The sequence below is a fragment of the Crassostrea angulata genome, chromosome 7 (assembly GCF_025612915.1).
Source record: "Crassostrea angulata isolate pt1a10 chromosome 7, ASM2561291v2, whole genome shotgun sequence".
In the NCBI taxonomy this organism is placed as follows: Eukaryota; Metazoa; Mollusca; class Bivalvia; order Ostreida; family Ostreidae; genus Magallana; species Magallana angulata.
Genome location: NC_069117.1, coordinates 38,701,878 through 38,729,007, shown reverse-complemented (window position 1 = coordinate 38,729,007; position 27,130 = coordinate 38,701,878). Strand labels below are relative to the sequence as shown.

Sequence of the window (27,130 nt, the reverse complement as noted above, 5' to 3'; positions counted from 1 at the left end):
TTTGGTGCAGATACTGGAACAAAACACGGAATTTAACATTGGTAAACCTGATTCTGTACAAAAAACTTTTAAAAAAAATCAGTGTTTTAGAAAAATTGGTTGGTGGATATAAGCATATGTTAGATCAATTGAATGATATTGCCCAATTTATTGGTTTCACTATACATTCAAAACTTTGTTCAAAGTGTCCATTCTGAAATGCTATTTCTTGAGATACTGGTTTTATCATTTTGCAAACACAGCTGTTTGTTTACTTTTACCTTCATGTATGTGCATATGCTTTCGAAATAATGGGTTTTACATAGCCCCCCCCCCCCCCCCCGCCTTTTTTTTTGGGGGGGGGGGGGTGAGGAAAGGAGGGTGACATCAAGGAAGTGACAACACTTTTGAAAAGAGAAAACACATACTTTGCAGACTTTCGTTTGACATGTGTCTTTGTTGTTGTCGTTTGTTTTTTTGGTTTTTTTTTTTGGGGGGGGGTGTACAAAGAAATCATAGGCCAAGTACAAGACAGTACCACAACAATCGGTAATATCGTGTCATGCATAATCATATTGCTAGTGACTAATATCTGAACAAAACAACAGTATCGACAATACATATTTTATGCTACAAATTTGACTGCGCGCTTTAGATACAAACTAATCAATCACCTTTTATTTTGGTTTTTATTTTATTACATTCGTATGAACAACAAAGAAATTAAAAAAAAAACGTTTCGTATATGATATAAGAATGGCTTTATAAGTTGAAATATATGATAATGAAAATAAAACATGAATGTACAGCAACTTATGCTGCTACCGTTACTGAGAATGGTGGTAACCTCAGACCCACGGGGTAAGCATAGGACTGCGTGTCATCAAATCCGTACAAAATCAACCCGAATCTCACATTAGGGTCCGGATGCGTGACGTAGTGCTGACCAGTACTCACTTCCGCCGAGATGATGAGGTATATGGTGTCATTAATAAGAAGGGCATCTAAACTCTCCACCTTGGAGTAAATCTTTTGACCGTCAATAGTAATTTCGCTCTCGTCCTTTGATTTTACCAACAGCACAATGTAATGGGTCAGGTTCTGTTTTGTTGGAGTGTGGAATTTGTAGTTGTTGGAATACTGGTCCAAGGACGGGACAAAGAGCAGGAAGGGACTGATGGTGTAAGGTGTAGCCGTCAAAATGACCGGTTTTTCGGCAAATCCGTGGTAAGGGTTGGAGGCACCCGCGGAAATCATGTATCCGCCTCTTTTTTGTAATCTGCTGGAACGATTAACATTTTTACCTCTTGTTGTCACTAGGTTATCCTCTCCCATATTGTAATAATGTAGGGTGAGGTAAGTCGTATTGAAGAAGGGAGGAACGATGAAGTTTTTACCGATACTGCTGGCGGGAGGGATGAATTCTATCATCTGGTTGTACTTGGATCTTGAAGGTGAGGCGTAATACTGTCCAGAGATGACCCCGATAGGTTTGTTGGAATGCAAACGGGTACCCAGAAGGTATCCCAGAGGGGTCTGCAGCTGCGCCGTTTGCCCGGCTGAGAGTATGAACGTAATGTTGTCACCATTAGCGTAATAGTTGGATTCGAAAAGCACGCCAGCCCAGAATCCTTTAGCGATCACTTCCGTGTTGTCCTCGACAGCTACCACGGCAACTGTGCTGTTAATGTGGGTTGCGATGTCGTACTCCGTCCCCCAGAAATCCACAGGGATGACCAGGAACCCCTCCCCTTCGCAACACTCGTCACCGGAATGTCCGTATACAGAAATAGGATGGTCGGATTCGATGAAGATCCCTTTATCTTCTCTCTTGTTTCCGTCCAGAACTATTTCCGACGAGAGGGACACCACCGCTCCCACATCGGACTGTACCTGAAGGACACTGTCTACCCCCGGGAACTTGGACTTCATCCTCACGGTGGTGTCCTGTAAGCTGGAGATCAAAATTTCCGCTCTGGTCACTGGCTTCAGGCCGGCTGGAAACGTAACCACGTGTCTCTTTCCGCCATGTCCTAAAAAAATAGAAAGAACATTTTACAGTTATGAGATTTTAAAAATAATTAAAAACAAAAAACATAAACGCTGCGATCAACCTTTTCATGTGTGGTAAACTTTAAAAAAAATGTATGAAATAATCAGAAGATGAAATCGAAGAGTTAACTTGTACCTGTAATCTGTCCTTTGGCAAAGGTTTGAAGACTTTGAAGAAGGCACAGACTGGCTATTATTTTGAAAAACATTATCTTATTACGCCAACGAAGATTTCATTCACTAATTTCACCGAGGCTTGGTATCCCTATTTAAGAATGATTTACTATGCTAATGACATGCGTCAGAATCGACGTAAACTTGATGGAAGCTTTTTTGTTTTCGGGTTATAATTCAGTTGTCTTTCTGTTGCCCAGAAAAAAAAGGTGTAAACCGGGGGCTTTCCAACACGAACATATGACAGATCGCATGCATTGATGGAAAGACTGCACGAGTTTCAGGCAAAAACATATGCGGAATATATCAATCAACCGCTAATAATTTCAGATATATCACCAATTTTCTGGGTTTATGGGCGGTACTAAAACGCGAGGACCGTGTTAGCTGCACGTTAATTGGGGTCTCATTTGTCAAGGTAAGTACAGCCAATCAGGAGACAGAAAACAATAAGCGAAGTCGTGAAATAATATAAGCAGTCAAAAATATTGCGGTTTTTAAAATATACGTAAATTGTGTATCATTTCAGTATAAAGAGGATCCATTATTTTAGCATTTATTGCATTACTGAAATTACTGAGAATACTAGCTTTCAAAGTTTCAGGTGAGAGAAAATGTTGATAAATAGGGTAAAAAATGCAACCCCTTCGTTTCCAATCAATTTTGTAAATATTTTTTGGTTCTGTCTCTGTAGATACGCATTTACATAAAATTTACACATTTGATTCATAACGATTTTATTTTTAACTATTACCAATACGGAATGTATTTTTCATATTTTAGCCATGGTTTGCAACGATGAATTACTATTTATCATCGTACTTGCTTTTCAAAATAAATTTACTTTTTTTTCCCTTAAACCCGAACTTCCTTGGTGTTGCAATGACGAGGACGAAAAATTCGTATATATTTGTTACTTATGTTCCTAGTTGTGTTTTTTTTTTTTACGGTAAAGGTACGCGTATATTTAGTAAAGTCCGGCATTACCTATAAAGTGTCTACAGTGCGTTGAACTTGTAACAAAAAATCAGACATGTATTACAGGTTACAATTTAAAATCATATGAGCCATATGAAATATCCAGCTGTTCAAAATGTTCATATAGATCCAATGGATACAATACATATACATGAAGTTCTGTAAATGTTGTATTTTTTATTGCAACAACTTTTTGAGTATACAAATAAAGTGGTACAGGCATGTTCTCAAATTAATATACTAACATGAATATACATTCAAAGAAGCACTACTGAGGACTCTTAGTACCGAGAAACTATTCAGTATACATTGTACATGTACTTTGAAGTGTTCCTTGTACATCTGTATGTACTCAGCGGAACCACTCATAAACCCTCAAAGTCGAAGAAACTTGTGGGCATTAATTAACTGAAGAGTGCCTGCAACGTAAGAAAAAAAATCTCGAGACTTTTTGTTAACGATAGAAATATCTCACGCCGTGTACTATTAATACAATGCTAAGGTGCAGTGTATCTATATAGATTCTATTTACAAACAAATTTCTCCGACATTCTGTCGTTCTATATCCACAAAAATGAAATCAATGTCTTGTTTCCAGAATTCTATAACAACGTATGTCGTATAAAATGATTTACATGTACATTAATGAACATACGATGCACGTGTTCCTCATTTAGATAACACTTTATAGGAAATGAAAAATTTAATGATAACGCTTTTTTTTCAAAATCATTATGTAACTTTCCCCGACAAATTGCTCAATTTCTATCAAAAGCATTCAAACATAGACAAACCAAATCTCTCGCTTTTTTAAACTAATGTATTTATATTTAAGAAGTCATATAAAGGTCGGATTGGCCGAGGGTAACAAATATATGCCAGCTGTATTTTAATCCATGAAAAATAACTCTTGAAATTTTGCTTTTAACAATAGAATCAACTTAATTGTTGAATATTTGTAATGCAAGGTGTTTTACTAACATATATATAAAAAATATTTTTTTATACTGATAAAATAGAAATAAATGTTTGTGGACTACTTATGTATATTATATGTAAATAATTTAATTTGGTTGTAACGCCTCATTTGATTGGCTGATACAGATGGAGGGACATGTATTATATTGTATAACATACCTTGGTAAAGGGACACACCCCCTTGACAACATCTATCCGGAACTACTTTTTTTTTTTTTTACATGTAAACCTTACATGTACACTTTGCATGCATGTGTATACCAAAATGTACATGTAAGGTTGTTGCATTTAGAGACGTTTAAAGATCACAGAATTTAATGGGTAAGCACAGTAGAATGTAAATTTACAGTTATCGTGTACTTATGTTACTCAGTAACCGTCATATTGCATACACAGTTTTTGTTGTCCACATGCACACCGTGTTTGCTTTCAGACAAAAGAAGTTTATTTTTCAAAATGTTTATGACCGTACTTGCACTGCATACGCGGATCTTGATGGGGACTGGGAAGTCCCCCCCCCCCCCCCCCCCCGGAAAATTAAAATTTATTTTAAAAAATCACATAGTGCATGTAATGATAACTGAAAAATTTTGGATCCGCGCATGCACCATCCATTTCGGTATCTAAGATTCCACTTCTACTTTTCTAATGGGACACGAGAGGTTTGTCTATTTTATATATATTAGTGTGCATACATCATTTCCTTTCAAAAACTTCCTTTTGTATACAACAGTTTTCTTTTATATTCGTACATGTAATAGATATATGGAGTGGGCGATAGATGAGTCGCCAACAGAGAGACAGAAAGCGTCTTTCTGGTGACTCTCTTCCCACAACACCCACCCCCCCCCTTCCGAAAAAAAGAGAGAGAGAAAAGAAAGTAAAAATACTTGAACGGATATTGATTATAATTGCAATATAAGCTGTCCATGCACTTTTACTAATGTAATTAGGGCAATCATTTAATTTTTTTCTTACTTTCCCAGCTGTTAATTATACACATTGCCTCCTACGTAGTACTCGCGGCGCGGTTACAATGGATTGTGAACATAGTCCTCGTATGATGGATGATACCTTCCTCATTAGAAAGATATAAAATCACAATTAAAATTCAATTTAATGTAGACTTAAACGTCACGTTTGATTAAAGTACATTTATAATTTAATTTTATTTGTTTGTTGTGCTCTTTGATTCATTTTCATACTGACTCTCATTTACCCCGAGTTTTGTTTGCATGCCTTTTATTCTTGAAATATAGAATAATTAGCAAATCGAATTTTTAAAAGAAATTCAAATACAATACGTGACGACTTAAGTATTCAAATGTCTGATAGCTCAGATTCAAACCAGAGATAAGGCTGTTGGACGTCTATGTATACACATATAAAGCGATAATACTTCCTTGTTGTCTTGCTGCGAAATTACTTCCTTGTTGGGGTGGTAAAGTTTTGAAGTTGTATTCACTCTCTCCCCGTCTCCGAACCGAACAGCTCAAATTCTGAAGATATCATTCCGCTAGATCACGTGACAGCGAGTAAGTAAGTACAATTGTGTTACTCATATCACACACAATAACGCCGGCGTTTGAAACAAGAGGAAGGATGTCGTCTAGGATAAGGCAGCCGATGAGTGGATCATCTTGTTATTCCTGTTGACACCTTCACTATTTCTCAACAAAAACACGACTTTATATGCAACTTACATAGGTGAATTCGCTATGTTATCATGTTGAAGGCAGTGAACTTACCTCATCTGGAAAAACAGTGCTCAAAACGTTAGGACAACGCAAGAATTCTATAGAGATTTTGTGACAAGGAGACTTAATTTTTATTTTCTTTAATTGCCTCTTCCTGCTGAAGTGGTTGTGTGATTTAAAATGGGAGGATCGGGTACGTATGGAATTGAATTTTAATACAGAAACATATAAAGTTTGTTTGTCTCAAATCCTAAGAATATTGGAAACTTTTTTTTTTGGTTTTTAGTAATCCAGTTTACTAAATATGGAGATTTTGTTGTATAAATTTGATTTCCTGTCGGAAAAATACACAAGTGTTTCCATGCAGGATTTGATTCCATATCCGTCAATACATGGATACTTCATATGATAACACGTACAACTTTTAAAAACTGTTGACATACAACGCTGATCTTTGAATTGAATAATGAAATTTAAAGAGCTCTGCACACTATTTTGCTTTTCATTTAATACACAACGTGTATTTATGATATTGAATCCCGTATCCCTTCCTATAGCTGCAATAATGTAGCCCTCCCCCGAATTTTTTTTTTTTGGGGGGGGGGGATGAGAGGAGCCCTCTCCAGTAAACATCAAATATAAAAAAAATCGGAGAGGGCTACATTATTGCAGCTAATCCCTTCCTTTTTAACGTGCGTTCTTTTTTTTTATATGACAGATGAAAAATTACTCGTGCAAAAATGTACTGCATATGAATAGCAGTAGTCCTGGTTATTGTGTTTTTTCTTCCGTTCTATTGAACGTTTTTAAAAAATGAAATGGTAGAGAGTATTGATTCGTAACTTTTCAAAAATTTCAAAAAAGGAAGTTATACCTGCAAGTTGATACATCTTTTAAAATAATAGTAAGATACTAGTATACCGGTACATAAAAGCTTAAGGTATAGAGGAACCTGAAAGCAATACACAATATACTGGTATACTAGTACCCGGCATAGGTGTGTGATTGTTATCAATTTTTACATTTAGTTACCTTTGACAATATTAGCAAGCATTAAAAATACACAAGCTTACTAAAGGGTTGATTCAACAATGTTGTGTTTCTATTAAACTTTTTATGCTACAGTGTAGATGCAAAAAATCTCGAGATTGCTCTTGTTTAAACTAGAATAATGTAAGTTTATTCGGTTACAGATTAATGAGTTCAGCCTCAAAGCCCTTGATTCTCGGAAATGGCACTTGTATTTCCGTCGTTTTATAAAATTAATTAGTTTTTTTTTTATATTCTTTTATGGTCCCTGGCTTTCTGTAACGCAATGGTTCTGCATAGCGTTGTGTTTGTGAGCAGCTACTTAAATCATTTAAACGTCATTTGAGAGATACTAGATATTCTTCACAAAATGCCCCGTGAGAAACTTGAAATGAATTATGTAGAATCTTCATATATATGTAAAGGTTAGCTTTGCTCAATTAGCAATCAAAGTACTGAACTGCATGTTTGCAAAACTTGACGTTTGGAAACTTCTATTACAAATTATTTTAGTAATACAAATATACATGTACATGCACGTACGTGTAGTAAAGAACTACTGATTTTCAACAAATCAAATTAGACTTTGTTGACCATTAAACCTAAAAGAAAAACTGCTTTCAAGGGAGACAGGAGATGGGTTAATTCATTGAACACATTGGCATAGTACACTCTAGCTAAAGACACGAATTTAAACTAGCTTTGCTGTGTCATACATATAAATATGGCAATATATGCGTCTATGGTTGTAACGTTGGCAGATCAATTTTATAAAAGCGACGGGTATACAATGCAGATTTATTTCTTTACAGCACATATTAAACATATCAATTGGTACACGAGTCTTTTCGGGTTTAGAGAAGAATCAAAGAAGTTTAAAATTCTTTTTTAAAAGTGATTGGTTTAGCTATGGATGTCTGCTCAACTGCCTTAAAAATTAATCAGGTTACAATCTATATGAAATATTTTGATTTGCATGCCATAAACTAGAATTGATTGTAAAAATTTAAAAGGTGGAATAAAGAGCAGAGTCCAAAAACTAAAAATAGCTAAGTAAACGTTTAACATGCTCCATTTGCATGAATGACATTTTCATTCTAACCAAATCGGTCTGGCATTTCAATGACCATATGTAGACATGCATTCATAAGATAATTTTAGCTTTCGCTTCGCATACATAAGTATAGAAATCACGGGACGGGAATTAGAAATACATTGAGATACATTTAAAAAAAAACGGCAATTCATGTCGTCAATAACATCGATGTGATATACCTTTATATAGGCAAGAAATCGATATATTCTTACTGTAAAGAGGACCATTATACTAGCATACCAAATAAGTGCAACTAATCTCTGTGTAATTGTACAGTTTATTTGTCGTGTGACAATGCTAGAAATCGGCGAGGAAGTCACTTTTGATGCACATTGAAGTTGGCGGTTTTCCCTGTTACTTTGTTGAATACAATTGATATAATTACGCTTATTCCTTAATTGGACTCAAAATGCACGTGGAATTGTCCGTACCGTGACTCAGGGCGGTGTGGCATTCAAACGGAAGTAACTCGTATCAGGGGCTGCGATTTACAAGCGATATACATGTAATTACCATCAATTCATTGTTTCAAGGCCTTCAAAGGGACCTAGACACGATTTGAACTCAAAATTGTCAAATAGTATTTTTCCATGTTTAATGTCTACAGTGATTGATAGAGTAATTGTTATTGCTTCCTCAAAATTTTAAAATTAAACTCCGAGTCACAAGCAAGATGCAGAGTTTGAAATACAAAGCCCAAGTATTGTAATTGTTTCATATGTGTTGTTTAGGTGTAAGTTTCAGTTCTGTATCTCGCTTGTAACTTGACTTCTAACATTCAAATTGTGTTTATTCATTCAAAATACACGAGTAAACCATTTTATACATAAAAAATAAATAAAATTTTGATCTCAAATCGTGTCTAAGTCCCTTTAAGACTTTCAACAGTTAATTCCTAGTTTAACGTCACTGGCGTGCGTAAGTTTGGGAGAAATTGTTATGAAGGGGAAAAAATCAACAACCAATCACTATTTTCAATATTATAATAGTTATCCTTTCCGGTTTAGTTTTACTTTTTGCAACACGAAATAAAAAAAATACTTCAATAGTTCACATTTCTAGTTTATAAGGTACGGTATTTAGGACACAGTGTTGATTCTGTGGACATGTAATTACATGTAACATCCATATATAAATTGAATACCAGTGAACAGTATTTGTATAGAACCATTTTAACAAGAGCTTGGACTTTGGGTAGTTAGTGTCAAACTTCAATGTGACGTAGGCCTGTCTATTTCATTGCAGGTCACTCAGCCATTGCTCTTTGAAATCAACAAGATTTGTCTGGCTTTTGAGAAAAGACCACGCAATCGGTGTATATTTCACTCGAAACCAACATCATTCTTAACTTGTTTTGACGCAAGGAATAGATAGTAACGTCCTACTGAAAGTCAAAGGCCTTGTTAAAACGGTTCTAAGAATTGTTGAATGGTCGTGGCCATTTTTAGACTAAATGGATACCTCTGTGAAAAAGAGATTTGTTTAAAGATATAGAAAAACGTTCAAGCTGAAATATTAGGAATTTTTCTTTGCTATAAGAAAATTCTATTAAAACTCTAGAACTCTAGATAGATCTGTTAGGTAATTTGCTGGCCATCCAACCTCTTTGTTGTCAACGAATAAAATTACTTGTTTAAATTTTATTGCGCTTCAGCGTATTTTTTTTCATTTTGAAGCTGACGAGAAGCATAAAATTGACTTTAAACAGCCTAAACTACAGTAAATCAATATTTTAAAATATATTTCAACCGGAAGAGCGGTACATGTTTGCAAATCATCGGTCACTACATTCAATTTTTTTTTGGAAGTTTTTTCGTTCCAATAAAGTAAAAGGAATGTCAATTATTTATAAAGAGAAAGCATATGATGTATAGATCTGAGTTAAACCATTCATGTGTACAATGTATATGGTCAGAAAATGTACGATCTTAATGGTTAATGTTAAAAGTCAAATACAACGACCACTTAAAACTTAAACCTCATTTCTTCTTCTCTGTCACACTGTGTTATAAATCAGACAAGGAATTTCCCTTAGGTCATTATGATTTTGGCCAAACTAGGAGTGTCTCCCCCTAATTAACAACAAAATGACAGGAAACAAATCAATTTAAAGAAAAATCCAACTATAGCAAATTGTTCAAGGTTTCAAACTTCTATTAAGTTTTATTTATGTTTCAACAAGCCTAAAAACTCCTATAGGTTAGCGATCAGTCGACGAAATTGTGTTCTGTCATCAATTACATCTGACCTAATCACCTGGGGGTCAAGGTGTGACATATTTATTTAACATAACGTGTAAAAAAATGCGTCTGTTACAATAACAACAGAATTTGATTTGAAGGCCAGGGTTTCGATATGTTGTGCTGTGCAAAATTTAACGGATGTTTTGGTTCGAAAAAAGGTAAATTAAGTTGTGTACTTATTAGAATGTTTTCCGAGTTATTGCCAGGTGTGGACCGCAAATGTGTGATTAATACTGCTACATGTGTATAAAACAGATTTATGAATAGCAATTATATATGTGTACATTCAGCTGGTTATCAAGTGTACTCCCTGACAGACCGGTTTCTAAAGATTTGCAATCTGATGACATACTTTCTCTCTAGATTTATTATTCTTAATCATTTCAGAAATATTAATAATATTTTAGGTAAAATAGGGATAAAATGTAAACATATAGTAAATCAATATAGATAAAATGTTTATTATTCAAAGAATCCTCCTTTCGGTGGCCCCTTTGTTTTTCTTCCTGTTCGGGCAGGGACTTGGATGTGACTTGTTTTTAGGTTGATGTCTTCTTGCTGTCACCTTTTTTTATGAGGCTTTAATGTTTATGATATACTCAGCGATTAACACAACATGACATTTTGGGCTAAATTGAAATCGCGTGTAGGATTCGGCGAAGGTATGTGCAGATTTTAAATTGATTTATTAAGGCAACATACATGGGTTTTTTTAACTACACTGAACAGCCATATGTGTAGATAGGCCTTGATATCGTTTTTAAGTGATAAAGTGTTGGTTTTGTCTTAGGTCAGGGAAGTGTACACCTATATTTAGTTTAACAAAATCTTTGTACATGTATTTGGGCCTTTATTCGAGCTGATAAAAATGTTTAAAATGAATTTTAAATCCACATTTAAAAAAAAAACTATTAGTGAAAAATAGACCCTAAGAGCTCAAAAGACTTTTCATTCATTTGATTTAACTGATATACTACATTTAGATTGATATTTGCATCAGGCGTATTCATTGAAACAATGACTCACTCCTGTATGTATGTATAGGGGAGCAACAGCGGAAGCGTGTGTCAGAGCTGTGACCGAGCGCACACTCATACAGCTACTATAAGTGTATATACTGGTTACATTGTACATATAGAGAAGGATGCAGTAACAAAAATCTTTCTCTCTCAAATTTTCTCTTCGTCCCATTGTCTGTTTCCTCTAGTTATCTCTCTCTCTCTCTCTCTCTCTCTCTCTCTCTTCTGCCAGTCTGTCTCATTTCTTCAATTCGTTCATTAATCTCTCTCTCTCTCTCTCTCTCTCTCTCTCTCTCTCTCTCTCTCTCTCTCTCTCTCTCAAATATACATGGTTCTACTACTGTCTAGTGGTCTGAAGTATTTGCATTTATTACCCAATTGAAAAATTATACATGTAGCAGTTTTTCCTCCGTGAAGATTGAAAAATGCCCATTTGTTAGCTCTGTAACTCGTGAATGCATATATATGAGCATCTTACTAAGTCAAGGGTTTCTGATCTACTCCGCTCTACATTATGTAGAGCGGAGCGGATCAGAAACCCTTGACTTGGGAAGATGATATATGAGTTATACCACTAAAATTTTCCTTTCTCATTGAGTTTTCTCCCTGCTTGGTCTACAATATTATTATCATGTAAAGCAAAATAAAATGCAGTATAACTTCTAAACCGTCACTATTTTTATATTCATTGAAAATATATATGACATTTTTCTTAAACCTGTATATCATTAAATCGGTATACTTTATTTTCAAGGTTCAAAGAAAAAGTCCAACAAGGAAGATGCCAATGGTAAGAGAAAATACACATTAGCACCTAGCTGTAGTAAAATGCTTAATCAAAATTGCCTCGTTCTCTCTTTGAATTAACTTATAACTCTTCTTTTGCAATCCCGGGATAAAATTGTCGCATCTTTTTTTTTCAATTGATAGATGATAAATTTTTAATTTACAACCAGTCACAGTTATAAAACTTCTTTCATATGATGATGTCATATTTAAAAATTTTATAACGACATTGACTCCATAAATTCAAAAAGTGTGATATGATACACTTTGAGGTTGTCGTGAATTAAGAAATAAAGAATCATTCTTTGACTATTATATGGTGATCAAATACGGATCAAATCTAATAAAGATTTATGATAGATTTCATCACGCCTGACCGTATTTGATCAACTCATAATTTTCAAAGAATGATTCCTTATTACTTATATATACATAATTTCCGCAATTGTACAATGAAATATTGAAAAAAAAACTTTTTTATAGTCATTGGTGTATGTATTGGACTATACAATACAAAATCGATACGTATAGTTTTATCGCAGACAAAGACAATGGAAATTGTAAATATTGTTGAAAAAAAATTCTCATGTTTCACCGTATTGACTCTAAAACATCGATCTTTTTGTATTATTCTCTAGCCAAGGGTTTTCGGTTCACTCGATCCGCGCCCCACAATTGAAGGGTGGCTGGGTGGACAAAAGACCTTTGACTATTGCAATGTGCCATGTCGGCAAAATGACAGCAATGATATGTTCCACTATCAAATCCCAATAAACACATAATAGTGTTCTGTTGCTCTCCTTTCCTTTGAACACTCACGCTGAAACTCATCATAACATTATTCAAATAATTGCACGATTTTCTTTTGGATCATGTCATATAATAAATGCAGTATGTAAATACTGAAGCAAATGTGCACGCTAGACAGTCATAATTTGCATATATACCCTCTATCTCTGGTTATAGGCAATAATCTAATCAACGCTTATTTTTTTTTTTACTTGCCCTTTAGATACGCAAGACGCCAGGTGGTCGGGTATGTATACAAAGTGGAACTTGTATATATATTCATGTACCAAGAGAGAGAGAGAGAGAGAGAGAGAGAGAGAGAGAGAGAGAGAGAGAGAGAGAGAGAGATCCTATACGCTCGAAAACTGCAAAGGAAAAATTAGAACATTGCAATTGGCTCCAATAATTTCATTAATATCATAAAGAATCATTAGCCACATGTTTAATCAATGATTAACTTCATATAAATCCTGTTTTGTCCAACATATAGCCAATTAAGATTCAAACATATCGAAAATCAATTTAAGAGTAAGGATATATACATTCTCACGTTTTATTTTTGTAAGAATATCGTATATTTGTGGTCGGTATTATAGGGTTTCGCCCCAAGAAAGCCTAAAGGCAAGGAAATAATTATAAAGTGCCCTCGTTGATGGTCCTCAGACACTTAAACGTTTATAAAATACAAAACATGTTTATCGAAAAGCTATGAGTTCTGGAGTTGGGTTTTTTTTTCGTTCAGTAATAAAATCTAAATGTCACGTGTTGCATTATCCTGTTCCTCTTCCCACCCTCCTTTTCAATCTAAAAGTGTCCAGCTTTTTACAATTAGCGTTTCAATGAATTATCTGTCTGTTGATTTCCTGGTATGTACTCTACTGATTTCCGCATGCATCAAATAACTATGAAAAAAAAAATTGCATAACATATTACACGAGAGTTTCATTAAAACTTTTTATTGATATTTATCAAACTGTTCAATAATATAAAACATTTATTGATATTTATCAAACAATTCATTATTGGTATTTTGATCAAAAAGATAATCATCAATCATTGCTATTAGCCGTGTGTCTTGTTTCATATCACTGATGACGAAAACTATTACATATAATTTCAATGGCAAAAAATTAACATTGATTAATATTAGATAACTTTTGGCGATAATGGGGTTGCTAGTTTGTACATGGAATGAAAAAAAGATCGATTTGTAAAACCGAAAACCAAACTCGTATTGTCAATGTGTTAGATTTCTTTATTTAAGTTGGAGAGAGGAAGCATCCTTATGAAGAATGTAACCCCAGTGAAAACGATGACGATAAGCCGGACCCAGGGAAAGAGTGCAAAGGTATAAACCCAACCAGAGGAAGGCAAAGTTTTTTACTCAATTAGTTTAAAGTATAGGTCCAAATTTTACTTTTGCGGCTCAAAAGTAGACCATACATGTACATTTACAGTTCAAAAGTAGACCCAACGTTTACTTTAACAGTTCAAAAGTTTACTTGAGCAGTACAAAAGAAGACCAAACGTTTACTTTAACTGTTCAAAAGTTTACTTGAGCAGTACAAAAGTAGACCAAACGTTTACTTTAACAGTTCAAAAGTTTACTTGAGCAGTACAAAAGAAGACCAAACGTTTACTTTAACTGTTCAAAAGTTTACTTGAGCAGTACAAAAGTAGACCAAACGTTTACTTTAACTGTTCAAAAGTAGACCAAACGTTTATTCTTGAGCAGTTCAAAAGTAAATCAACTTTTTCTTGAGCAGTAGTTCAAAAGTACATGTATCTGCCAACCTTTTACTAAAACATTTCAAAAGTAACTTAACGTTTACTTGAGCAGTTCAAAAGTAAGCCTATCATTTATTTATCGCATTTAAAGATTACCATGAGTTGTCCACTTCACCTAGCTACAATTTGTTCAAACAAAGTTACATGTATGTGATGGAATGTTGATTGTTGTTTCATGTTGTACCCATTTTTTTTTTTTTACGTTTTGCGGTTAATTCAAACATTATACAAGTTACTTTCACTTTAGAATTAAATCAATTTTTGGATATAGTAAATATATTTTTGATTTCGGTTAATCTTTTTGGTCATACTTACCGGTATCTATTTACTTTTTTTATATATATAATCCTGTTTGATTTGATTCGATGTATGTATGCTTTCAGTCGTCCGGGCGCCGCGCCAGTATGAAGAAATAGACAAGGATTTTGAACAAGATAAAGCCAATGCCAAAGAATCTAACAATTCAAGGTTGTCCCAAAAGGTCGCATATCCTTCTTCCTTTCTCAAACGTCGATACCCTGGAGATGAATGTTTATATTTAATATGATTAATAGTTTAGAAATTAACATATTTACTTAGACTAGACATTACCATAAATACTAATATTTATAGCTCTAAGTTGCAATCAAAATTAATACATATTTATGCAAAATGTTAAAATCACTGCACAAAGCAACTGTTTCATAAACGTATAACATTTATTTTTAATGTAGAATAGTTGGTTTTTTGGGGGTTTTTATTGATTTTACATTGTAATTCAATAACAAGTCTTTATAAACTGACATAATTACTAGTACATCATTTTGTTTATTTCAAAAAATAATTTGTAGCTAATTTGATATTAATATCAGTTAAGGATGCCACGCAAGTCTAGGTTACATGTACTCAATGTATTGTATTGACATTACTGCTAACATACGTTGAAACAGTTCTAAACATTTCTTTTGAATTGGACTTCCACACATATTATGCAAGAACTTAATTAATAATAATTATAATTATATAATTAATAAAAATCTTCAGGGTTTCGACTTATATATTGATGTATACATGTACTCCGCATAATACCTAATGGTAATATTCCTTTTATGCTAGCATTCATGTACTGCATTGTAAAGGCGTGTGAACACTGCATTCTGCTTCATAGGCCAAAGGAATTATATGTTTGTTTCATGTTGTCTAAAATTTGGGGGAGGGGGGTATAATAAAAATATGGAAAGATATAAGTATATAAACATATGAAAATGGTAGATCTAGATATGATTATAATTCAAACGAATTAAATCACAAATACCAAAAACTGAAAGATTACATCAGTCGGGCAACCGGAAACAAACGTGTTTTAATTGTTTTGAAATTAGTTTTTAAAAAACTGAGAAGCATGCTCTAGTACTGTGATTCAGTAATATGCTAGTAACTGGCAATAAGTGCACAAGATAAAGATAAATACACAAGATAAAGAATAAATTTTACAGTGATTATTGCATTATTTAATGAAACATTTTAAATTTCTTCGATTTATGTCTTTGTGAAGCAATCACGAAAATCATGATAAAAAATGCTTATGCTAAGTGCGTGAAAACAATTGTAAATCTTCCTTATGTGCATGTCTTCCTTGCATTATGTAATTCAAAGTTATTATTGTTACTTAATCTAACTTAAAACCAGGCAGTAATTAATTTTGTGAATAATAACTGTTATCTCTACGTGCATGCATTCGTTTCTCTTCCTGTTGTAATGCATTTCATTTCAAGAAAATGTTTTTCAACTGTCAAGTACAAAATATCTTACATCAGTATTATATGTAATGTATTTGAAATAATTGTAATTTTTTGTCTTGTGAAGTTTTATATTTAGTAAATTGTTCCTGAAAATCAAATACGACACCCAAACAACCCCCCCCCCCCCCCCCGAACAAAAAAAAATTTGAAAGAATTAAAATAACAAAATACTTTGTTGTTTTGATTGGATCATCATTCTTATTATTAATTTATTCATGTTCATTCTTCATGTCGGTTTCAGCAGCCCGGAGACTTAAACTACGTGGATGTTGAATTCACGAAGCCGAAAAAGAAGAAGAAAAGCAAGAAAGACAAGGAGAGCAGTGAAACTAGTGATGTTCCACAACCCTCTGTTGAATACAGTGAAGTGATTGTTCAAAACTCCAAACCTTCCTTAAAAGGATGACGTGTTTTTAAATTGTTAGTCATTTTGTTTTCATCCATTGTTTATGTTTATTTTTGATATGTGTTGAACACATGTATATTTTTTTTTGTATGTGTATAGTATGTTATGCTATTGTCATCGATGTTACAGCTAGATTATTTTTTTTTCAATCAAAAAGGGGAGTGTACAGGTTGGGTGGGATGGGGATGGGAGTTATATACGATTTAAGAACGATGTTCTTCGTTCTTATACCTGTGCCTTTAGTATTTTTGCTGTTGTGCCTATTTCATCATCGCTAGTTTTAGATTTTGTTATTGAATTCTCTTTGCTCCAAAAAATATTTGTATACATTTACCAACAATTTCAACCGTGGCTTTGCGCGCAACTTGAAAATATTTTATCTATATTGTTAAAAAATACACGACAAATAGACAGGATGGACCATAATGGATTTTAACTGTCGCTTAACGGGTTATGAATACGTGTATATGATAAGATTTATAAGAATATGGATACATGTTGTAAAAATTGAAGAATCCTTTAAGAAATTTTCGAAAGTATACACAAAGTAAGGCAAGCGTTTAGCTTAATTTCCAGAGAACATTGGACAAATGTTTGAGAGATTATTCATACCTGTATAAATTACATGTATTTCGGTTTAGAAAACAGTTACAGATGTGTGCTTGTGTTTCGAGTTAAATATTATTTTTGTTTATTTATTTTCTTGAGATCGTTTGTATTTCATGACAATTTTGTGGATAAATACGACGACGTGTATACATGTACTTTAATCATTGAAAATTCATCAAATCGAACTTATTACTAGATTAAGTATACGTTTTAGTTTGGTGAAATTTAAACTTATGATGTAAATGATACACATTTATGTACTTGATATAATAAAGTTTACTTCACCCATCTTTATATGAACTGATTTTTGAGGAGTTTTTTGTTTGTTTGTTTTTACTGCATGAGGTAAACTACCAAACGATATACAAACAATAACACTTTAATAAATCCATTTTACATAAAGTTGCATACAAATAAATATATACATGTACCATGACGGGATATAATAAATAGGTTAAATATTCCAACTTGCCCCTGGAAAATTCAAAATTAAATTCACGTAATAAATATACCGAAAAAAAGGACTCCCAGGAAACACAATTGTCCCATAAAAAAAAAATTCCTGGATCCGCATTTGCATACACATACTAATTTTCATTTCATATGGTATTTTGACGTACTTCCCATAGAAATAAACATTAAAATCAAGTATAATTTTAAATGACATGTTTGTATGAGTATTGTTACCTAACAGTGTATCGCAGTGGGTTTTAGCACTAACTAGGAATCTGTCAGTCATGAGTTCGAATCCCGCTGGGCCTTTCATAATTTTCACCTCTCAAAACATTTTAAAAACATATTTTGGGGGGAAAATATTGTGAAATTTGAAAATGATATTTTAATATATACATTAAAATGTACTTTTATCCACATTAATATCGAGAGGTGTCCAAAACCACCTTGAGATAGTGCTGTACTCGGCATAAATAAGCTGAATCATAAAAGCATGGTTTTAAACAATATAAGATAATATACATTCTAACAATATATGCTTAAGAGAAGTAATTGTTAACGTGATAATGGAGTCTACTATAACATGTACTGAGAGGTTGTTTTTTTGTTTGTCTGTTTTTGGTTTGTTTTTTGTTTTTGGTTTGGGGGTTTTTTTGGTGTTTTTTTTTTGGGGGGGGGGGGGGGGGGTTGCAATGCAGTTCTTATAATTTTAACATAAACAATTTAAGCATCGTCGGCAAAACGAATTTTGCATTTAGTATGCTTTGTAATAGTACTCGATGCATGCCAAAAAATGGAATCCAATGTGCACTGTGCCCAGGAGTGAACTTCAGTGGAAGTATACATGTACTAGCTGATAATATATCTCAGAGAGCTACAGGTGAATTGGCGGGATAATCCTTTATAATCTTTTACATCATATTAACGATACTCAGCAACAATTCAATGTAAAAAGCAAAGATTTGTTAAAGGGTCTGGCCACCCATAGTCACCAATTTTCATTATATTTCATTAATGGACACACCTATAGGTGTAAAACGCAAAAATGTAGGTGTTCTGAATCCACTACCGTTTTTCAAACATTGGAGAAGCGGTAGACTGTATCACAGGGGACCCACCCCAACCCCCCATATTTACCACCCTTCCCGAGATATTTTTCATGACTTATTTCTTAAAACATACTAGAATTTAAAAATTGTTGATGCATACTACACGTATAAAAATATGTATTTAAAAATATACACCACTCTTCAGTGGTGTATATATATTTTTTTTCCTTGGCTTATTACGCGTTAATTGTGAATTTTATTAGTGAAGTATTCATCAACGTATGCTTTGAGAAATAAATCACGAAAAAATAAATCAGAAAACCCAAATTATAAATTTGTTTAATAATATATGGGGGGGGGGGGGGTAAATATTGGGGGGGGGGGGGTTCCCGTCCTCCAGAACCTGTACCTGTAGGCTGTGTAGCGCGGATTCAGCCAACTAATTTTAATTATAGATTGGATACTCGTATCTTTGAAGATATATCTTATATGTAACTAAGGATATTTGCGTTTTTCCGATTAAGTGAAATACTTGTCTTGCTTTATTTAGGTTTTAAATAAAAATCTACAAGCTACATGCATTAATCGACTTTTCATTTGCCTGTTATAAAAAAAAAATCCGGATTTATCTTGTTCAACGAAAAGACTAGATATTATGCTACTTCCTGCCATTTCAAGTTAAATGCGCGGGCATGTTTAGACTTCCTTAGTTACGTAATAGTATTGCTATAGAGAAGCTGCGTTTTCGTGACTCCCAAAGATTGATAGTTTGTGAATACTATCAATCTTCGCATTCGCCCATCGATTCGTCGGAAGTGTCGGGTACTCGTGTGTGGTTATATACATCGTTCAATTGGAACAGTCTATCAACTGTAAAATTTTTATCCTTTAATTAACCTCAGAAATTTGAAAGGCCGTATTGGATATCTTGAAATTCATCGTGTCCAAAGATGAAGGACACTATGAATGTGACAACCGAAGTCCTGCCCAAGCGTGAACCGATTGTAGTAAATCGGGACGTTTGGTACAGCTTCATGAGCAAAGAGGATGCCGACCCTCAGGCCTGCTGGCTGGAGAGGAAGCGACAAGAGAGGATGAAAGTAAGTTTTTGCTTAATAAAAAAGTAATGTTTTTGTTTACATTTGTTATTAATCTATTTTTTATTGTTTGAAATATATTCGTTATATTTAAGGCTGAAAAAGCTGCCTTGGGAGCTTCTACATCTAGAGTTTCTACATCTACAACTTCCTCCTCTTGGTCTGTGGTTTTGGACTCCATGAAATTTAAAAATATTCAGCAGAAAGGTAGGGGTGTTTGCATTTTACTTTGTATATATTTATTGGATCCTGTTAGAGTTTACTTGGCTCTCCATAAGCTTCAACCCAAACTATTTATATCAAACCTTTTTTTTCTTTTTGTTACTACAAATACAATTATTAAAGGAAATTTATTTTCTATTAGATTAAAATAGTCAACTATTAAGCTGTTTAATATAGCTTTCATTAAATAGAAACAACCTCAAACACTGAGTTCAGTAGATTAATTAAATTTATTGAAAGTTAGTGGGGGTGGGCTATTGAAGGATTGACTTTTAGATCATAAGATATTTAGAAAAATACAATCATTTTTATTTTAATAATTCTCAATGTTTAAATCGTTTTGAAACTTTGTTATGAAGGTATCCTTTATTTGAAGAATGTATTTATACAATTATAGTGGACAGAAACCAAAACCAGACACCTTCTCCACCAAGTTCAGTTTCATCAACTGTATCAGATGATGAGGTTCCGAGAAACCTTAAAAAATCATCTTCCAGGGCTGAAAATGAAACAGAGGCTGCACCACTCTCGGGCCATATACAGGCTCCAAACACCAAACACTATGCCAATATCGGCCAATATTTGAATGAAATCTATAACAGAGAACAGATATGTGACATTTCATTCAAACTGGGCAGCATCATTTACCCGGTGCATAAGGTCGTCCTTGCTAGCCAGAGTCCTTTGTTTGAGAAGTTGTTTAACAGCAAGGACTTTACTCAGCCACCCATAAGACCAAGGCAAATTAAGGTTACTGGAGTTTCAGAGGGTTCTTTGAAGGCATTCTTAAATTGCATTTATTCGGGTAATATCAATTTCATTAAGTCTGATTGTCTGCATGAGGTGCTTGATCTCTCTCGGATGTTTGAAGTGCAGCAAATCACACAGTTGTGTTTGCAGAAAATCTCCTCTCTTGGTCACCAAGACATGCTGAAACTATTGCAAAAGATGAGGAGTCGTAAAGATGTTGAACTTTGTGACATTCTGATGGATGGCATAGCCAAAAATTTTATGGAGATTAGGAACAGTACCTCTTTCTACGGCTTGGATGTGGACACAGTCTGCATGATTTTGTCCAATGATAGGCTCAATGTGAGTTCAGAGATGGACATATTTGAGAGCGCTGTAAGTTGGCTTCACCATCCTGGAGATCGAATGAAGAATCTGGAGAAAATAATGGATACGGTCAGGTTCTCACACCTATCAAGCCAGCAATTGATGGAATGCTTCGTAAAATGTTCAGCCCTTAAGCAGAGCCCCTATTGTGTTGGCTTGATCACTATGGCTAACTGGTTAGTACATGTACTCTTCAATATTACCTTACTTTTTATATATGAAAAAGATAAATCATAGGTTTATCGCTTAAAATTAAACAATATACATAATCATAAACATAAGTTAAATAAGTCATATACATGTATATTACCAGTCTGTTATGTAAAACATGCATATTAAAGGATCTACTCTATTTTATTGTGAAAATAATCACGGTGTAATAAAGAATATTTGAATTCAATGCATCTTTTATACCTTGGTGTAGGGTTCAGACCTCCATCAGCCTCAATCAGCAAGATCCTCTGAATCTGGAGATTCAAGAACCTAGGAGCCTTGCCAACAGTGGAGGGAGTGTTGAGCAATATCTAAAGGTACATGAATAGTTATGTTTCTTTATAGCATGAGTACAGTGTACCAAATTGTTTCTCCTTTCAAAATAATTTATGCTAAGTTTTTTTATTTTAGTTTCTTTTATATAGTATTATACAAGCAAGTATTAAATAATTTTATTTCCACAATAAAAGATGATGTTTCTTTAAATGATAAACAACTGAATTGACAGCATTATCAGGTTTGCTAAATGTGCAACATACAAATCATGCTTAGATAGATTGATCATCAGTCTGTAAATAAAGTATCATCAAAGGTAAGTACAGTTAGATATGTTAAAAACTCAACTCAACACTGAAATGAATCAATGAAATGACTGTATTGATTATAAACCACCTTGAAATTCATTTGACTCGCAATATTCATAAACTTAAGAAGGAAAATTCAGTTTTCTTTTCAAAGTTGCAAGCATGAGAATTAATATGATGTCCAGAATTTTATTAGATATACCCATATGAATTACATTCTTATTTATTAGTTGACATGGAGAGAACAAAAACTTCTTTGTGAGATGGCCTAAAATCATAAATATATTTGATATATCATTTCCTTTTTATGTTTCAATTTCATTTTAATGTGCATTGTAAACATAAGCTATTTCAACATTTGAATGTTACATTCCATTCTAATCTTTATTTCTGTTCTTCTGACCTATTCCTTTTCTGTCTTTCTTCTTTCTGTTGCCCGTATAGACACACTGTAGCTCTGAGTTTAAGGAACCCGATGTCACTTACGACATTATTCTAATGACGGAAGATGCTATTGAGGATTTTAATCGTCATGCCTGTTCCCGAAGTCAAAGCCAGTCCACAATTTCTGCACCTTGTATCAAGCAATACAGGGAATCAAAATGTAATATTTTATTGTCAACATACCATCAAAAAGTTAAAAAAGATGGATGTGAAAGCAATATAAAAATTAAGGAAGATTAAACTGTAAAATATTTCTAGGCTCATCATAATAAAATTGACATGTACAAGTAGACGTAGCATTGTGTGACTTTCAGTAGTTTCATTTAATTCAGTAAAACTCATTTACATGTATAAAGACCTCTTGGGATAAAGGAGTTTTATTTCTTAATCAGTACACATTAGTAGAAGAGAACTAAATTTAACCTATTATTCTACTATTCAAGTTCCTTGTTAGCGAGTTTTACTGTAGGTGTTTACCTTGGTAACAATTAATGTACTATTTAGGTATAGCTTAGATAGCCATCTTATTTGTACATAACCACTTTTTAATCATTTCATTTTTATGTCACCTTTATTCACTTGATGTAGTTGGCAAAAGGGCATGGATAGTTGCATGGATACTTTCAAATTTAAGTTGATCAAGGTTTGAACTAAAACCTTATCAAATTGCATGAATGCTCCTTATTTTTAGACACTTCAAGTATTTAAATTTGAAAGTCATTTAGAAGATGTTGTTATTATTAATGTCTCAGGGACAGATAGAAAACTTCTTTATAAAGAATTATCAAGTTGGATATTGATGTTGAAACATTATCATGCAGTTAGATATTCAGGTAAACAGAGCTAGGGACTTGCTTCCTAATTATGTACATATGATGACCAGAGTTTATTATTTTGTAAAAATTGAACTTGCAGCTTAAAAGTAAAACAGCTTATTATATTGTCGTAAATTATATATATACTTAGGGTCTGTGATGAACGACAAAGAAAAAGAGAATGACAATAAAGTTCTGGCATGGCTGGCTGGAAAGCCAACCAGTGGCTTTAACAATCATCCCAACCCAACTGGACTACAAAGCATGGATTGCATGATGGGGAGGAAACCAAAGCAAAAACATGTGTCCATAGTGGAGGGAAAAAGCAATGGCAAACATGTCAAAAAGAAAAGGAGTAAAAGAGATCGAATGCAGGACTTGCCCCTCTCTGATGGTGGTAGAGATTCTCGTTCAGAGATGGTATGGGGAGGAGACCAGTGGTATATGGTTGGTAAGTAGATACAGTTCTACCTCATTATATAGAATGCCAGTAACTCTCAATACCATGGACATCTGGAAGTAAATTGGAAGTTCTCTCCAGTGTTTCTTTTTTAAACGTCTCTACTCTATATCCTTCTCTTTGATAATCAGCTCAAAATATTAGATAATGAAGCTTGACTTAGGCTTATGTAATGCTTTTAGTTTTTCATGTCACCAAGATATTCTAGACTGAAAGACATGTTTTCTTTCTTTACTGTGTCTTACCATTTTTTTTTTTTTTACCATATCTTTTAAACTTTAAAATGGAAACTAAATGTCTTTTTAAAGGAAAAAATCAGTGTTAGAGATCTATCAAGATTGTAGTATTAGATAGATCAAGGTGGTCGAATTTCCAGAGGACTTTGACAGGGTTTGGGGCAAAGCATGTCACAAAATCAGCAAAAACTGCAATTGATAAAATTAATTTTCATTTTGAAGAAAATTTTAATATATATTTGTCAAATCAAATCATGTTAAAATCAGTGCAAGATGATCTGATTATGCAATTTTTGTAGGTGGAACCAGGTACAAAGATTCGGATTGTCCCTCCCCCACCAATAAAGTATTGGTGTACTCATACGAGACCAAAGAGTGGAGGCCAGTGGCTCCATTGAATGTTGCCAGGATGAAGCATTCCCTTTGTGAAGTAGATGGCTATATATTTGCTATTGGTGGAATAGGTGAAGGCAATCGGTATGTACCAGTATGTCTTCACAATTTTCAGGACAAAAAGAGAAATATTGATTAAAATTAATCAAAAGAAATTTAGGTGATAACTTTTAGAATTATTTTCATACATTTTTCATCAATTCAGCTTGCTTTCATCGGTGGAGTGTTATAATCCTAGAACCAATTGTTGGTTCTATGTGAAGGCACTGCCTGAGCCCAGGGCTGCTGCCTCTACCTCGGCTGAGGGGGGCAATGTTTGTCTGCAAGGGGGATACAGTCAACTGAATCATGGGCAGCCCTCCAGTTCTTACTATGAGAACAAGGTTAAATTGTTCTACAACATGGAAACCAATAAGTAAGTAAAGAAGTCATATTAAAGCTAGGTCATCATAGCTTTTCTTGTCTGATAAGACTTGTCAGCCTTAATTATCAATGAATTTTAGTAAATGATGTAAGGAATTTAAGTACTTTTTTCATATTTTTCTTCCCTTTTGTATTTATTTTAAGGTTTAATTGTGATCAAATCCTATTTCTCATTTATTCACTGAATTAGTCAATACTAAACAGTATTTGTAATTCATAAATGTACATTATGATTATAAAGTAATTTTCATATCTCTTTGTTTTCAGGTGGTTAAGAAAATACTGAGGCCCATCCATCAAACTGAAATCTTTTCTGGAATTTTTTAAGGACAATTTTAAAATGTAAATAAACTTGATCAAATTTAAATCTTTATTGTCAGTGTACATTTTTAAGTGAATATTATAGAAACATTTATGTAAAATGTGGCAAGAGAAATTAAATTGTATGCAACTGTTGGTAATCATTTTTTTTTATTTTACTTTGAATTTACATGTATTTTATAAGTTTGTATATAATGAGTATGAAAATTCCCGGCCTTGAAATAGAACCCGCTATGGCAAAATGGTCAATACTTATACTCTTGAAGTCAATATACCTTACTTTTCAAAAATATTCAAATTGTAATTGTTTTGTTTCTGTACGTCTTTCAAGAAATTTGATCTAATAACCCTTTTTTATTACTATTTAAAAATCTATTTGAAATGATTTTAATGGAATAAAAGTATTAATATGCAGTGATTTCAAAGCATTTTTAGCTCACCTGAGCTTAAAGCTCAAGTGAGCTTTTCTGATCACAAAGCGGAGAAAACCTCAAAATTGTAGAAATAGGGGGGTGCATTTTTAAAAATCTTCTTCTCAAGAACTACTGAGTCAAATTCAACGTAATTTAGCATAAATCATCCTTATGGGAATGAAAATATAAATTGCAAAAAATAAGGGCAAATTCTGTTTCAAATTTGAGTAATTTACGAAAATAATAATAAGACAGAAAGAATGGGGTCAATCAGTTTAACTTCGGGCTCGATATTTCATATATCGAAAACCAGTTTAGAGGACCAGTTTATGTTAGAAGCAGCCATCTTGAAGTTGAAAGGAGATAAATTTGGTTGTGCAACAGTTTACGTGCGAGGGGAATATTTGAAACATCCATAATATATTGGTGCCAATTGAGGTTAAATATTTCAATGCGTTGACATTTTCATTTGTGACGTGGTTTTAGCTTGTTTTGATTTTCGTTTAGCATGTTTAGTTTCTTTTTTTTAACCACAGGCACCTGAATTTTTATCAGTCAGTCGCTTAATAAGTCATATATCGAACAATTCTACCCCTACTATATATAAATACACAAGATGTGCAACGCCATTTTGACCCCCTCGTCGATTCAGGCTTCAATTTGCCACATAAATCAGATATGCCTACCGGTTTGCGTGTAACATTGAGTTCAAATGTGATTTTTCTCTCTAAACATTTCGTTCAGTTTAAATCCAACGCATTGATAATGCTATCAACTAAAATCCATGCAGACTTTGAATTTTGTCCCGAGGCTCGATAGCCATCAACTGACGTCACAAAATTTTAACTCCGCACTGAATGCTCTAACAGATAAACTTTTTAAAACAATAATTATAAATCTATTTCATTGACAAACTAAGATCAGAGACACTAAAGAAACCAAAAAACTATGTTGTTTGTTATCCTCATTTTACTTAACCTATATGTTTTAAAAAGTTTATGTGTGGAAGGAACCGTCGGTGGCGTCGTTTTTATTTTCGAATTTAACATTTTTAGCCGGGCTCTGCTGAAAGCAGAGTCCTGGCTATAGGCAGGCAAATCGCCAATGTTACTATAAATAGCACAAGTAAACAAAAAACCAAACAGCGTCAAGGTAAAGCTTCCGCTATACCAAATAGTTACCCAAAGAGCCACGTTTTGTCAAAAGTGTTGGCATTTTGTTTCTTTTTTTTAAATTTCGAATGAATTGTCTATCTTTTTTAGTTTTCTTATTAATAACGTGTTTTTAAAACATTACTATGCATTTTGGACACATACAATGCGCATGAATTTCCATGAACTACTTTGCTGCGCGATGAAGAAATGGGGATTGAATATATAATGCTTGTTTCAAAATTCAGGCAGCAACTGTTAAACTTTTTAACTTCTACTAGACAGACATATTTTTGTTTATAGCCGCTTACAAAATTTGGTCGCTCTCTAATGCTT

The 27,130-nt window shown here is 33.5% G+C and overlaps 3 protein-coding genes and 1 long non-coding RNA gene across 13 annotated transcripts in view; 2 read left to right on the top strand and 2 right to left on the bottom strand.

Moving 5' to 3' along the window:
* Positions 1-572: 572 nt before the first annotated feature.
* On the bottom strand, positions 573-3,033 carry LOC128155846 (uncharacterized). The gene is made up of 2 exons (XM_052817724.1): positions 2,168-3,033; positions 573-2,012 (listed from the first exon to the last, which is right to left on the bottom strand). Exons 1-2 carry the CDS (start codon positions 2,238-2,240, stop codon positions 793-795), a joined length of 1,293 nt encoding a protein of 430 aa, XP_052673684.1. The 5' UTR covers positions 2,241-3,033; the 3' UTR covers positions 573-792.
* A 2,584-nt stretch (positions 3,034-5,617) lies between these two features.
* Positions 5,618-17,694, top strand: LOC128193056 (uncharacterized). Of its 8 annotated transcripts, none has more exons than XM_052866260.1 (6): positions 5,621-6,051; positions 12,000-12,035; positions 13,044-13,067; positions 14,085-14,168; positions 14,992-15,089; positions 16,628-17,694. In XM_052866260.1, exons 1-6 carry the CDS (start codon positions 6,039-6,041, stop codon positions 16,793-16,795), a joined length of 423 nt encoding a protein of 140 aa, XP_052722220.1. In that variant the 5' UTR covers positions 5,621-6,038; the 3' UTR covers positions 16,796-17,694. The 8 variants fall into 8 exon arrangements, with proteins under 8 accessions (XP_052722221.1, XP_052722220.1, XP_052722215.1 ...); XM_052866255.1 differs by lacking the exon at positions 5,621-6,051 and adding an exon at positions 10,278-10,384; XM_052866257.1 differs by lacking the exon at positions 5,621-6,051 and adding an exon at positions 10,723-10,888 and having other exon boundaries at positions 16,634-17,694.
* A 1,708-nt stretch (positions 17,695-19,402) lies between these two features.
* Positions 19,403-25,355, top strand: LOC128193055 (kelch-like protein 2). Its single transcript, XM_052866253.1, has 9 exons — positions 19,403-20,006; positions 20,099-20,210; positions 20,623-21,517; positions 21,766-21,871; positions 22,583-22,742; positions 23,549-23,848; positions 24,393-24,570; positions 24,692-24,901; positions 25,177-25,355. The coding sequence occupies exons 1-9, from the start codon at positions 19,857-19,859 to the stop codon at positions 25,193-25,195; spliced, it is 2,130 nt and encodes a 709-aa protein (XP_052722213.1). The 5' UTR covers positions 19,403-19,856; the 3' UTR covers positions 25,196-25,355.
* LOC128193058 (uncharacterized) overlaps positions 21,027-27,130 on the bottom strand; it is a 31,503-nt gene continuing 25,399 nt past the window's right edge. For all 3 annotated transcript variants that reach the window (XR_008244589.1, XR_008244588.1, XR_008244587.1), the window contains 4 exons: positions 22,542-22,712; positions 21,756-21,865; positions 21,257-21,389; positions 21,027-21,161 (listed from right to left, as the gene is read on the bottom strand). This is a non-coding gene — a long non-coding RNA (uncharacterized LOC128193058). The remainder of the gene's footprint in view (positions 21,162-21,256; positions 21,390-21,755; positions 21,866-22,541; positions 22,713-27,130) is intronic.